At 32.3% G+C, this 13,430-nt stretch overlaps 1 protein-coding gene across 3 annotated transcripts in view; it reads right to left on the bottom strand.

Annotated features, from left to right (window-relative positions):
- LOC143193400 (uncharacterized) overlaps positions 1-13,430 on the bottom strand; it is a 134,377-nt gene that overhangs the window by 81,816 nt on the left and 39,131 nt on the right. For 2 of the 3 annotated variants that reach the window (XM_076399604.1, XM_076399606.1), the window contains exon 4: positions 5,320-5,587. In XM_076399604.1, coding sequence (XP_076255719.1) covers positions 5,320-5,587 — 268 coding nt within the window. Of the gene's footprint in view, positions 1-4,337; positions 5,588-13,430 lie in introns of all 3 variants that reach the window. The other variant, XR_013005007.1, reaches the window with a different exon arrangement.

Below are 13,430 nucleotides of genomic sequence, written 5' to 3'. Positions count from 1 at the left end.
CTCGGAAGATTCTTTCGAATAAAAAAAGAATTCGGTCCACAAACGACGGAGAAATCGGCGAACATGCTTTAAAAAAAATACAGTCAAACATAGAATCTTCCAACATATTAAAAGTTCTATTACCTAAAAGAACAACCAGCACAACTATTATTAAGTAACTGCATATATTACATTACATCAAAACAGTCGACTCGTACACAATCCTTTCTAATTAACGAATATCATGTCCATTTTGAGATCGATTCCTTCTACGTCATTTTCCGAACAAGTTACAAGACATTTTTATTTTGTAAAGGAAACTAGGTAACACATATTTTATACCTGTTTTGAAGAAATATTTCTCGTTGTAATTAAACCATCTCTGTAATGGGATTGTGTGCGTGCATAAAAAAACATGACTTACTACTGAAAACAGGTAAAAAAGAGACGTAATAGAGCATAACATATAGTGAATGGAACATAAAAATCGTATTTTTTATTGCGTAATGTTTACTGATATATACTTAATTTTCGTGTAATAATATGATATATTAATAATTGTATGTAATGATAAATAAAAAGTAACACTTTAGTATAACAATATTGAGGAGTAATTATACAAAGAGAAAATCAAAGACCAATTCAGACAAAGGTACCATAACATTTAAGCGAAAATAAGATGTAAAATCATCACAAAATAACACTAGGACCAACAAGTAATTGTCGCAACAGTGCAATTCTATTCATTACATTTTAGAATAGTTGAGCCTGTGAAAATAAAATTTTAGAGAAATATCATTCAATGTGCTTTATGTGAGTGAGAAAATTGAAGAAGTTTGATTCAATTGGAGATTTTGAATGTAGAAAGAAGAGTGTAGAAGTTTCCAATAAAATAATTAAAAACGTTCATAAAAACTTCTTGATATTACATTAGGAGTAGTTATAGAAGGTGACATGGAATTTTGCAGTTACTAAAATGTTCACAAGTACAACAAAGCTTAACAATTTGATTCTCATAAATAAAAACAATCTGAATAATTTTCTTTAGTTCCACCTAGGGGTGTTGGCCATCCGAAAAATTATCGATATTTCGATATATCGATATTAAAAAAATCGACATATCGTTTTCGATATTTTTTAAAAAATATCGATATATCGGAGCAAAAAAGTATCGATATTTTTAATAAAATATACAAATAGTGAAATATTAGCCTAAAATTTTTTTTCTCCTCAAGAATAACAATATTGATAAACCTTTAAAATTAAGTACTTATTTCAAAGGTTTTTTTTAAGATGATATTAAATATATTCTAAAAAAATATCGAAAAATATCCGCTAAAAAATTATCGATATATCGATATTTAAAAAATCGACATATCGTTTTCGATATTTTTTAAAAAATATCGATATATCGGAGCAAAAAAGTATCGATATTTTTAAGAAAATATACAAATAGTGAAATATTAGCCTAAAAAAATATTTTTTTCTCCTAAAGAATAACAATATTGATAAACCTTTAAAATTAAGTACTTATTTCAAAGGTTTTTTTAATGATATTATATATATTCTAAAAAAATATCGAAAAATATCCGCTAAAAAAATATCGATATTTTTTTCAGAAAATATCGATATATCGGAACTGGACTAATAAATTAATTTGTAAATTAAGATTTTACTAGGCATATCTAATGTAAGATGTAATTAATTAAAAAAAATGTTTGGATAAAGCGATGCCATGAGATTTATAAGTTTTGGATCATTGTTCCGTACTTTTCCGAAAATGAAGCATTCCGACATAATTGGACCATAAAATGCAACTTTGTGTGGTCTGAACTAGTCATTTGTGAAAAACCCTAGTACATATAATTATTATCCATTGCCATTCAAAAAAAAAAACGACATAATTACAAATATACCTTCAGTAAAAAGATGTAAACGAACGCACTTAATAAATTATGAAAAAAATGCGAAAATAAATGCCCAGTTATCCGGTATTTTGCTATAATTAGGTAGAAAATAAATCAAATAAGCTCTTACAGTGAATTAGCAACGCGCAGGAATGCCAACTCCTGAATGCTATTATATAGTCTCAAAGTTCTTCCTAATCTCTTCCCATAGAAAAACGATAAAAAGTATTTTATGCGGCATTTCCGTATGTTTCCTTTTAAAGATAAAGTAATACATCGCGTATCGTCAAACAGATGACCGGTATCTTTAAGGCTCGTTAAAATATCCCATCACTTTTCTATAAAATCGGCGCATATTTGGCGTTATTAACCTCCTCGAAACTGTCATGGGAAACTCTGCAAACACAAAGAAGGCGACGTTTTTACTTTGTTACGTCCTAATGACGATAATGATAATACGAGGAATTGCCGGGAGATTCATTATAATATCGTTAATTCGACTTTTCTTCTGGTAGCGGCAGTGTCGTTAAGAAGAATCTGCCTTATTACATTCACAATCACAGGTGGTATTTGTGTACACTGCAGAAGATGCTAATTGTTCGGGTAATTATTTCTGTTGGCTAGGCGTGTAATAATTAGTACTAAGTAAATTTGAAGAAGACTTAACGGGTAAAATTACGCAATTTTGTATATTTCGAGCTCTTATTTATGTGCATAATTTTTTACTGTCTCAAAATATATTCATTCTCGTTTCTTCTTGTAATTTGTAATGCATGTTTCACCTATATCGATAACTTCTATATGGAGACTACGTATTTCAATAATTGTCATCATCCCAGCATCTATGAGGACCAAAAACTATTAAAATTGTCTCGTAGAAAAATATATGTGTAAGATTGATATATATATATATATATATGTAATAACATAAACTTGAATCAATGTTTTTCTAGTAAGGTTTTGAAAAAACTTAGCTGAAATAAATCAAATGCTTTTACGAAAATGCGATAGAGATTAATTAATCTAAATTAAGTTTGCAAGGAATATTTTTAAGGTGGTAAATATGGCCCAAAAGTTTGGTAAAAGCATTTATATAGTCTATCCAAACTTATTCTGTACATACGTCATCATCAATATGTTTAATGTATTGCCTGCCGCAATTTGTAAATTCGTTTTAGACTCTATTTTCTTCTCATTTTATTCTAGTTAATAAGAGACACGATGCTGTCTGATAAGTTCCAACGTGTAACCGAACTAGCCTGTCAAAGTCGCCCGGTTGCCAAACGTACGCAAAATTCGTCAAAACATTAGTGATAAAAGGTTATAAACCGGCAAACGTTATTTTAATGCTTTGCGTGTTTTGAAAATTCCGAAGCCAAACAGAACAGATTGCGTCTCCCATCAGTTATTTCAACAGGAACGCGATAATGGAAGTCTCTCTTGTCAGTAAAATTCGTTAGAGAGGTAAGCATTCTTACTGTTAAATATTAATTTGCTGCGATTTTTATTGAAAATATTTTAACATATAAATATATCACAACATATATATTTATATCGTCAGAATATAAATGAGCATTTGGTTAAAATGTATCAGGAGAGAAATAATAGTAACTGTTTTACAGATGTATCAAAAGTATTAAGGAGAATGTAGTGATTAAATTTAGTTTTACCAATAAAGAAGTATTCAGATATTAACAGAACAAACGAAGGAGAAATACAGTGATATCAAAATGTCTTTCATTCTTTCTTATCAAAAACTCTAACTCATAGGTGGTATGGAAAAGAGTTCAATGTAAATATAATTAAACACAGCCCTCACCTAGAAACCTATTATAACTGTTGGTTAAAATAAATTATATTTGATAACAGTATTTTTAGTTAAATATTTTTTTATATTAGAATTTAGTAGTAGATCAATGCCAAACTGAACCAAAACTCTGAGTGGATACGGCAACATTGCGACGTTTTGACGTCACAAATTTAGATGACGTACGTACAAAATAACTTATATAGGGTTGCATTGAGGAAAAGCTGTTGTTAGTAATTGAAAATACTAATTTGTTCTCCTAACAAAACAATCTTAATATTGTAGAGGTATCTACAAATGATAACAATATATTCAATGTATAATAAAAAATATTGTTAAAAATATCACTTAAAAGGTACAGTTAAAATGTATAGTTGGTTTTTCTTGTAAATTGGTAAAATAATAATGAGGCATAAATGCGAAATTTGGGTATAGTTGCTACTCTACCATATAATAACATCTACTAATATAATTTTGTTAATTCAGTTTTATTTATTTAATTAAACAAAATTTCAGATGCCAAATCACTGAATACGCAATGTATGTCAAAAACACCCGAATGACAGTTGATTATCTTCTTTCACTACATAAGTTGTAGAAAGTGCATTCAGGAGTTTGCTTCCAGTACTTATTCAGCTTAACACTTTAATAAGTAAATATATATATATATATATATATATATATATATATATATATATATATATATTGCAAAAATAATTTATATTATTTTAACTTGTTAAGTTGCATTAAATAATTAAAGACAGAGTAATAGGGTAGAAAATAAAACCCTGGACTGACTTTTATGAGAACTTGAAATCAAACTCGTTTGAAAACATAAAATATATAAAAATGACTGTGGCCTGGTTACACAAGGCATTATATCCGGCTGATATCATATACACCAGTTAAATTGCAAGCTAATACGATATAAGACAAAAGAAGACCTATGAAATAATATATAATACATTCTGTATTAGTGGACATTTACAATATAAAAGGAAATATATAGTTTATTCAAAGTTATTTGGTACATACGTCATTTAAATTTGTGGCGTCAAAACGTCGCAATGTTGCCGCATCAACTCTGAGTATTAGTTCAGTTTGGCCTTGACACACAACAAAGTTCTAATCTAAGTAAAATAATTGAACAAAAATGTTATCAAATATGATTTATTTTAACGTTATAGTACATCTAAAAACTTCAGTTAATTATACAGCCACAATAGTTTATAAGTTCTAACCTCTTACCACTATTGCATTCAAGAATTTTACATACGTCTGACAAGCGGACGACTTTTACAGACTCATTCGTTTACGCGTTCGAACTAATAAGACAGCATTGTGTCTCTTTTTAACTGGAATAAAATGAGAAGGAAAATATTGTCTGATTCTGAAACGAATTTATAATTAGCGACAGGCAATATATTAAACATCTTGATGACGTATGTACTAAAAATCTTTGAATAGACTATACATATAATAAGTATGCATTCGGTTAAATTTTTTCTTTATATTGTGTAAAATTACTCCTAATAATAATGTTATCGATTATGATTAGAAACCACAGATGAAAAAGGAATAAGTTCCCGACATTATTTATGTAAAAAAAAAACTAAAAGAACTCACCATTTCCCTTCGTAGGATGGCAAGTTTCGCATCCAAATTGGATCCTTTTTTGGAGGCCAACCCATCACCTCGCGGTTGAGGTGAATAACCAGGGGTGACGAGATGACTGGGAGTAATCTGCGGCCCTTGACCGCCACGCATCGAACTCGTCCTCACCGGGGTGGGAGGGGTTTGGCGTGAATTCTGCACGTGACTGTCCATGAAGTTAAATCCCGACAACGATTTGGGCAGCGGGGGCAAACCGTGCAAATGGGACATCTTTGCTATTCTGAAAAAAAAAACATATTGGTAATATTTATTCATATGTTTATACCCAACGAAAATCACCTAATATTAATACGAGCTCATAGGGTTCAATTACCCAATATCAAAATCACTCAAATATTTCAGAACAATGTATTAGGTTACGCTGATGATGCACCTTAGCATATCCTAAAGTTCTCTACAGTTAAAGAAAATATCAACAAAATCGCAGAAACCTAGAAACTCTATGAAAATTTTGAAGCTCATCAGCTACAAATCGACAATACATTATCATAATATTGCACTAGTTAAAAGTATATAAACAGATGATTATCTGAATGATGACTTATTACTTGAAAGCCTTCAAAAATAATAAATAAGGAAGAAAAGGGTGAATTGAAACCTAAGAAGAAAAATCATTTTTGACATGTAACTTTTTGCTTCAATGAAACAAATCCTAATCAGTAAAAAAAGTATGTCTAGAAACATATTCAATATTCTCCAGATGTTGCAAGTAGTACTTTAATATTTTTCAATATATTTTCATAAAAAATAATACGATTTAATTTTAACATCTAATACTATTGTTTTTTGCTACACGAATCACCCGTATCAGTTTCATTAAAATTACATTCAGTTCATAGAACAATAAGATGACTAAACGTGATTACGATGTATATTTTTAAAAGCCAAAAGATATTTATAAATTATATTATCTTACCTCATCGAATGAACATCTTAGATAAATAATTATAAAGTAAACAAAGCAAAATTAAAACATGTCTTGTCTTCACTACATAGTATAAAACAAAGTCGCCTTTTCTGTCCCTATATCCCTATGTGCGCTTAAATCTTTAAAACTACACAACGGATTTTGATGCGGTTTTTTTCAATAGATAGAGTGATTCAAGAGGTAGGTTTATATGTATAATACATGCATAATATACTAAGGCAACATTGCTAATTTTAGAGGTTTCTAACGTGATGTCGTAAATTAACCTATTTTTTAGGCTTATTTAGCAATTAGCGAAAACGCTGCCTAACCCTACGAGTTAGATCAAATTAATGTACTACAGTATTGTACACCATAAAAAGGTCTACAAAAAAGTCCGCGATGGTATATGTTTATCTTTTAGGGATAACCCACATTAACCATTTTTATTGTTTACTTTTTACGTGAGAAAATGGCTTATTTACGAAGCTATTTTAAGCAATACGGCATTAATCCTTATCGAATTAAGTACCTTAAATACAGTGTGCAATTAATATAGATCAATATGGTTCCTTACAGTATGTAAATTAAACAAATATTTTCGGAGATATTACAAATTTAAAATTTGCGTTTAAAAATGTGTAATGTAATAAAAATTGTATGAATTTAGATATTCCAAAGATAGCAGGAAATCTTCATAGTAAGTATAGGGGAAGAGGAATTGTTTTACTCCAAATTTAATGCGTGCAGGCTAAGGGCAGTAATGAATGAACCAAAAATACTGGATCGATTTTAATCATGTTTTCATTGAGTGACATAGGCATATATATTTTATGCCCGTGCAAAGTCGGAGCGGGCCGCTATGTTTTTATATACAACGTTCATATTTTTTCTGTAGTGTATTTAATTTAGTATCAGCATTGCACCCGTGCGAAGCCGGGGCGGGTCGCTAGTTATCTATATAAAACATGAATCAATTCAAACAAAACTCACTTAAAATACGAAAAAAGTAAAGAGGTTATAAATCAGCTATACAAACCATGGATGTATTTAACTTGTCTAAGTAATAAATCTGAAAACGTGATTGTACTCTATCACAGCCTTAGAACTATAATATCGTAAAATTTATAAGCTTTACCAGACACTGGTAATTTAATTTTCGTATTTTTCTTTCGTCAAAACAACACTTTTCGGTCTTGGTCTGTGTACTGTATAAAATTTAAGCTCCCGTTACTTTCACCTTTTTGTATTCACTACGACAATGGGGGGCCAGTGTTAGTTGGAATGCATTCTTCATATGTTCTAGGAAGACGTTACCATTTTAAATTTTGCGTCGTAGTACTTTATAGATGCCGACTACTATTTAAACAACTATATTATTGTCAAAAATCGTAGAAGTTATACTTCAAAAACGTTAAAAATGTATTTTATTGAAAATATCCATCTTAAAATCCATTTTTCTAATAGTCCGATGGCTGTCTATTTATTACGTACATTTTATTTTTTAACAATTCGATCAAAAAATGTGCTTTTTTATTCTTATTCCTGATTGACCACCTAGAGCCAAATTATCTTGTGGTGATGTCGTTTCAGGTTCGGGGTTCCGATGACCTAACAGCTCTTATCAATTCATTTCTGTCAGGACGATCGTTCCAGGTGAAGATTAAAGATATTCTCTCTAACCGAAAAACCATCAAAGCAGGTGTTCCGCAAGGCTCCCCCGACAGCCGCTCTATTTAATATTTTTCTTTCAGATATCCCTAGGAGACCACAAGTTGAGGCAGCTTTTTACGCAGACGACACTGCTTACTTTGATTCTTCAACAGTAGCACAACCACTCCAAAAACAACTCGATGAGACGGTCCAATGATTACATTTCTGGAGGTTGCAGGTCAACCCACAGAAAACCCAGGCCATCTTCTTCCACAAGAAGCGTTTTGCACCGAGCATTTCGCGTCTTAAAATCGAGAACGCCGAAATCCCATGGTCAGTAGAAGCCACCTATCTCGGTCTTCGATCGCAAATTTAGGTGTAATTCCCACATTCAAAAGTCCCTCCATAAAGGTCAAGGTATTGTTAATTTGCTGTTCCCGCTAATCAACCGGGCCAGCAAGCTTCCTTTATCTATAAAATCTCTCCTGTACAAGATGCTGGTTCGATCAGTCGTTCTATACGGCTCCAGTTTCTATCTAAAATACATCTCACCTAGCCAGGTGGAACGTCTTCAAGTCTTTCAAAACAAAACTCTCAGGAGAATAATCAATGCCCCCTGGTTCGTCAGGAACAATCAAATTCATAGAGAAACAGACGTCCCCCAAGTTCACGCTGATATATCCGAGGTTTACTCGAGATATTTCTTCACTCTTCGTCTCTCGGACAATAGATGTATTACCGAGCTGGCCGATATTTTAGGCCAATAACTCATTCGGCTCTTCGTAACCTTATTCTATCACAGCCGAGACTACCCCGTCGTGCTCTAACTCCAAATTGTCTCGACCTTCTCCGGCGAGCGATTAACTCATGTACCGCGAGCTGCGTGGTGTGATAACGACGCCACGTCCTTGCCTGGCCCTTGTGCCTCTTAACGGCGTTACCGGTTACGGGCACCCTCCTTACTAATAGTAAGAAGTATCAGGTAGGGTCATTGGATGATAATGATAGGGTGGAATTTAGTGGGTAGCCCAGAGGCAGTCTCCACATAACCAGTCCAACTCGCTTATTCCTGCGGGTCTTCCCGAACAGGTGTCCGTAACAGGATTCCCCTACCCTAATTCCCTAATTCGGGTTCGGGATAGAAAAATTTTGCGGGCGATAGAGACCCTGGGATACGACTGGGATTGTCGTACTTGGTTTGGCTACCGGGGTTTGTGGATGGGTAAGGATTTGATCAAGTGTTCTAAGGCGCCAAGGCTTACACTGAGCATGTTCGGGAATTTTCGAGGTGAGTGTTCTCGTTCCTCACACATCACGGGGCATTGAGCATAATAATTTAATAAAACTTTTATTCCGCCACTCCTTTGCTATGTAATAAGTTCACAGCCCATTTTAAAGTCTTTAATTCAAATTAATTTTTATTTCTACCATGCTAGCTTATTAGAGTCTTCCCTGTAGAGCATTTGGTAAATCTGATATATTTTTGACGTTACTGACGAATTGCTTGTGTAAATAAAAGGAATTATCGATTTTGGAGCTAGAACACTTCTCAATTCACCAGGCATCTAAAAATGTACACATACGGTGTAATTCAAATGCTAGACTAACTATACGGTCCGAATCTTTTAAAAAGAAGCTAATCAAACCTAGTTCTTTAAATCCCACGATGGCTGGATATCAGAATTGATTTTTCAAAACATAAATGTTATAACAGTATTTTTCATCTTAAAATAAAGATGTGGGCTTTAGACTTAAATTGTATAAATTATATTTCAATTCAATTCTCTATAAATCTAAAAAATACCTTTCGCATAGTCTAGACTCTTCTATAAAAGTTAAATTATTTGAAGCTTTCAAATTCCCGGATTTTTATCAGGGCAGAAATCGGTGAATAACATGTTTTTTTCCTAATTTTATTGGATTAGCACTTGTCAAGAAATTTGAAACATAATATTCTAAAGAGAAAAATCAACAAAAAAAATGTAGGGTCATAGTTTAGATTGAAAAACACTCAACAACTAATTAAAAAAACTGTACTGCAATGTTTCTAGGCTCTATACAAGTTTTTGATAAAGTTTGGCACCAAAGTTTGATATCTAAATTGAACAAAAGGCTTCCAAAGTTTTATATGGACATATTAACATCTTATATCACAAAAAGGAAGACAGGTACTCAAAAATAAGCTCTCAGACCAATTCTGTACATATTTTATTGTAGTGATCTTTAATTAGAAGTAATCACAATAATTATACTCGTTGATACCGACAAATAGTGACTAAAACTCAACAAGCACAAATATCGTCCCAACAACTTCACCAATTTGAGAATTAGATGTTACTACTCTAACATCCGAAGCTACTGCCAAGTATGTGCTGGTTACATTATATGTGAAACTTTTGGCAAATAAAAAACAACAATGTACAAAGGAAAGCAGTTAAGCAGCTAATCTACTATCTATGGAGTTGAACTAGGAACAGAAATAAACTATTACATGACTTGGTAGATGCACTTTGTATGTAATAACACCGTAATAATGTTGATCGCATCAAATTATAAGTTACCAAAATATTGGCCATAAAACAGGAAGCTAAACCCACTAAATGAAAAGCTGTTAATTTATGTAGAGAAATGTCACAAACATCGAATTTAACGAGCTTATAATAAACATAGTGGATCAAAATACATGCAAGCACCTAATGATAAGAAGCTACTATATAACGAAATCTTTTAATTTTAACAAATTAACATATCAAATAAATTTTGTTACATTAAATCCAAAGCAATTAATGAGGACCTTCATTAAGAGACATAAGATAATTTTATTTATCACTGTACTAACGGTAGTAAGAATAAATTAGTGTAAAACACGAAACGCTTCATGATTTCGTCATGAGATCTGATTATAATGAAGGTGCGTCGAATCATATCTTAATAACAATATCATTAACTAATGAAGACGGGATTTAAGAGTCGTATAATTAATATTTATTACCTTATAAAGATGCATTAAACAATATTATCCTGGCAAATTGTATATAAACGCATTTTTCTTGGAATAAAAAAATAACTCTACGAAATCGCATTTTCGATTTTCATTTCTTTACCTTTGATGAAATTCCCTGTGGAAGCTCATCTGGAGGGACTCGACTAAGATAGATTAGAAATTTATATAGATAGATATAGACATTTTCTTTTTTTTCGTTATGATTGAAAAATTATATCGGCTAAATGGTGACGGCGATTCGCAACTTTCGGCTCTATATACGCTGAATTTCTTCAATTTCGTCACCAATATTGTCTTTAAGATGTTGAATCGTGTGGGGCTTTTCACATAAACTTTTCATTTAAAAAAAAACCCATAAGAAAAAGTCTGGTGCTGCTAAATCCGGAGATCTGGCTGGCCATGCTAAATCGCCACTTCACCAAATTAGTCTTCGTGGAAAAAGATCGTTCAATAATTGTTGAACGAGCTGTATGTGCTATGGCCCCATTTTGTTAAAACCACAGCAGCAACAGTAACTACTACACCTTGGTCATTTTCAAAAAAATAGGGAAGAATAATATTTGTAGCATGAATACCACACCATATAGTTGTTTTTAGTGGATGCAATGATGTTTCATGAATTAATTAAGGATTCTGTGTTCCCCAAAACCGACTGTTCTGTTTATTGACGTGGCTACTGATAAGAAAATGGGCTTCATCGCTCATTATCAATTTAGCCGAAAAATCTTCAATTTCACCAGGCATTACTGGACCCAACTCGTCTCCATCATAAAATGTTAACCTCTACACAACACTATGGTTGAAGCGAAATTTGTTGAGCTAAACGTCACATAACCAAGATGACGTGGAATCAAAATGGTAGCGGGACTTTTGTCCCATCCTAGAGGTATTTAAGTGTAATTTGTATATCTTCCTCTTCCTTCATCATTTTTATATTCATCCTTTCAATGAACGAAATAATCTGTTTTTTCTTTGATTTGGGTATGAAAACAAATTCTTTCTATCATCATTCAAATTGTCATTCTTATTATGAGTATTGTAAATAAATTAAGAACCGTGCCTTAAAAACTCAATTATTATATCAGAAGCCAGAAAGTAGCCCAAATTGGCGTCAGAACAATAAAGTGTTTCTACAAAACATTTAATTGCCATTGATTGATTATGCCGATTACGATTGAGCCGACTAAGATATTTGTCGCCCGCTTGGTGAAGCGCTGCTGGGGCATGGACGTACTTTATGTTTGTGGTTATAATTGTAAATGTCTTTTGGCAACAGTGGAAAATCCGACAATGAATAACCATCTCAATCACGCCAGTAACCAGGCTGGGTAAGACCGAATGTCTTCTGGGATGGTCTCTATGTTGGTTACCGGCCAGTCGGTAGGCTCAATGTAGAGGAATACAGAGTCTTGATACCTAGGGATCCCATTAAAAGCTGCTGATTGAACCGAAATATGAAAAATTGTAAATTAAATCTAACATATCAACTAAAGTTTCTATGCAAGAAAAAAACGTTTTAAAAAACCTTTAAAAAGAAAAAAAATCACAGTTCCTAAGAAATTAATTATTATAATGAAGAATAGCTGTTAAAAAAAATGACGACCTCGTCAATGTATCCGCTTTCGATTGCAGAAGAACGCCACTTATTTACGTAACATATTAATAAAGATAAACATAAAAGATAATACCCAAGGTAACTATCTGGCAGAGCCCATATCTACTTAGTCGTTAGTTCTGATGAAAACTAAATTAACAATCATTCGATGGTATTTTTATCGATCATAAATACTCATTAACTTTATCCACAGATATCGCAATAGCTCACAATCAATTTATATGTGCAATTAAAAATTTTCAGTATATCCTCTCCATGAAATTCGCATCGACGTTTTACCGTATTTACGTTGTAGTCAGCGTCATGTACCAAGAAAACGATCTGGTAACCGATAAAAATACTTAATCAAGTCTTACAACGGGTATATGTTGTTAATATTATAAAATTTATATCATATCCTGTATTTCGCAGATCAAAATATTACACTATATCTATGTTTAATTCCTTGTTTATTTTATATAAATGAAGTTTTACTTTTTTTACTTTTTGGGAAATACATACTGATGTATTAATCCCGTACTGCAGCTGTTATTGCCGTAGTAGAACCACTTTTCATCTCCGGTCACAATACTCTGCAGAAAATCTTCTACTTTTCTCATGAAGCAATGAAATCGCGATGTTGGAACATTTCGAAATGGTATTTTCAATCAATTCGTGCGGTGGACATTTTCCCCCTTTTTGGATCTTTCCAAGCTCATATAAAAGTTTGAAAAATGTTGTTTATCAACCACTAAGTTAACTGGAAGTTTTTTGAGAGTTTGAACTGTATTTCGTGATGAGTCTTGTAATTCAATGTCTTCGAACTTTTTTGAAACCAAAACCCACAATGGGAATATGAAGGAGCAGCAGCAACATAAGTTTTTAAAAGAGTTGAGCGTTCCATA

Source organism: Rhynchophorus ferrugineus, unplaced genomic scaffold (assembly GCF_030347505.1).
Source record: "Rhynchophorus ferrugineus isolate W39M unplaced genomic scaffold, kcgeb_rfMv2 rfM3, whole genome shotgun sequence".
Classification (NCBI taxonomy): domain Eukaryota; kingdom Metazoa; phylum Arthropoda; class Insecta; order Coleoptera; family Curculionidae; genus Rhynchophorus; species Rhynchophorus ferrugineus.
Note: the sequence above shows the minus strand (reverse complement) of the source record. Positions and strands in the feature narration are given on the sequence as shown.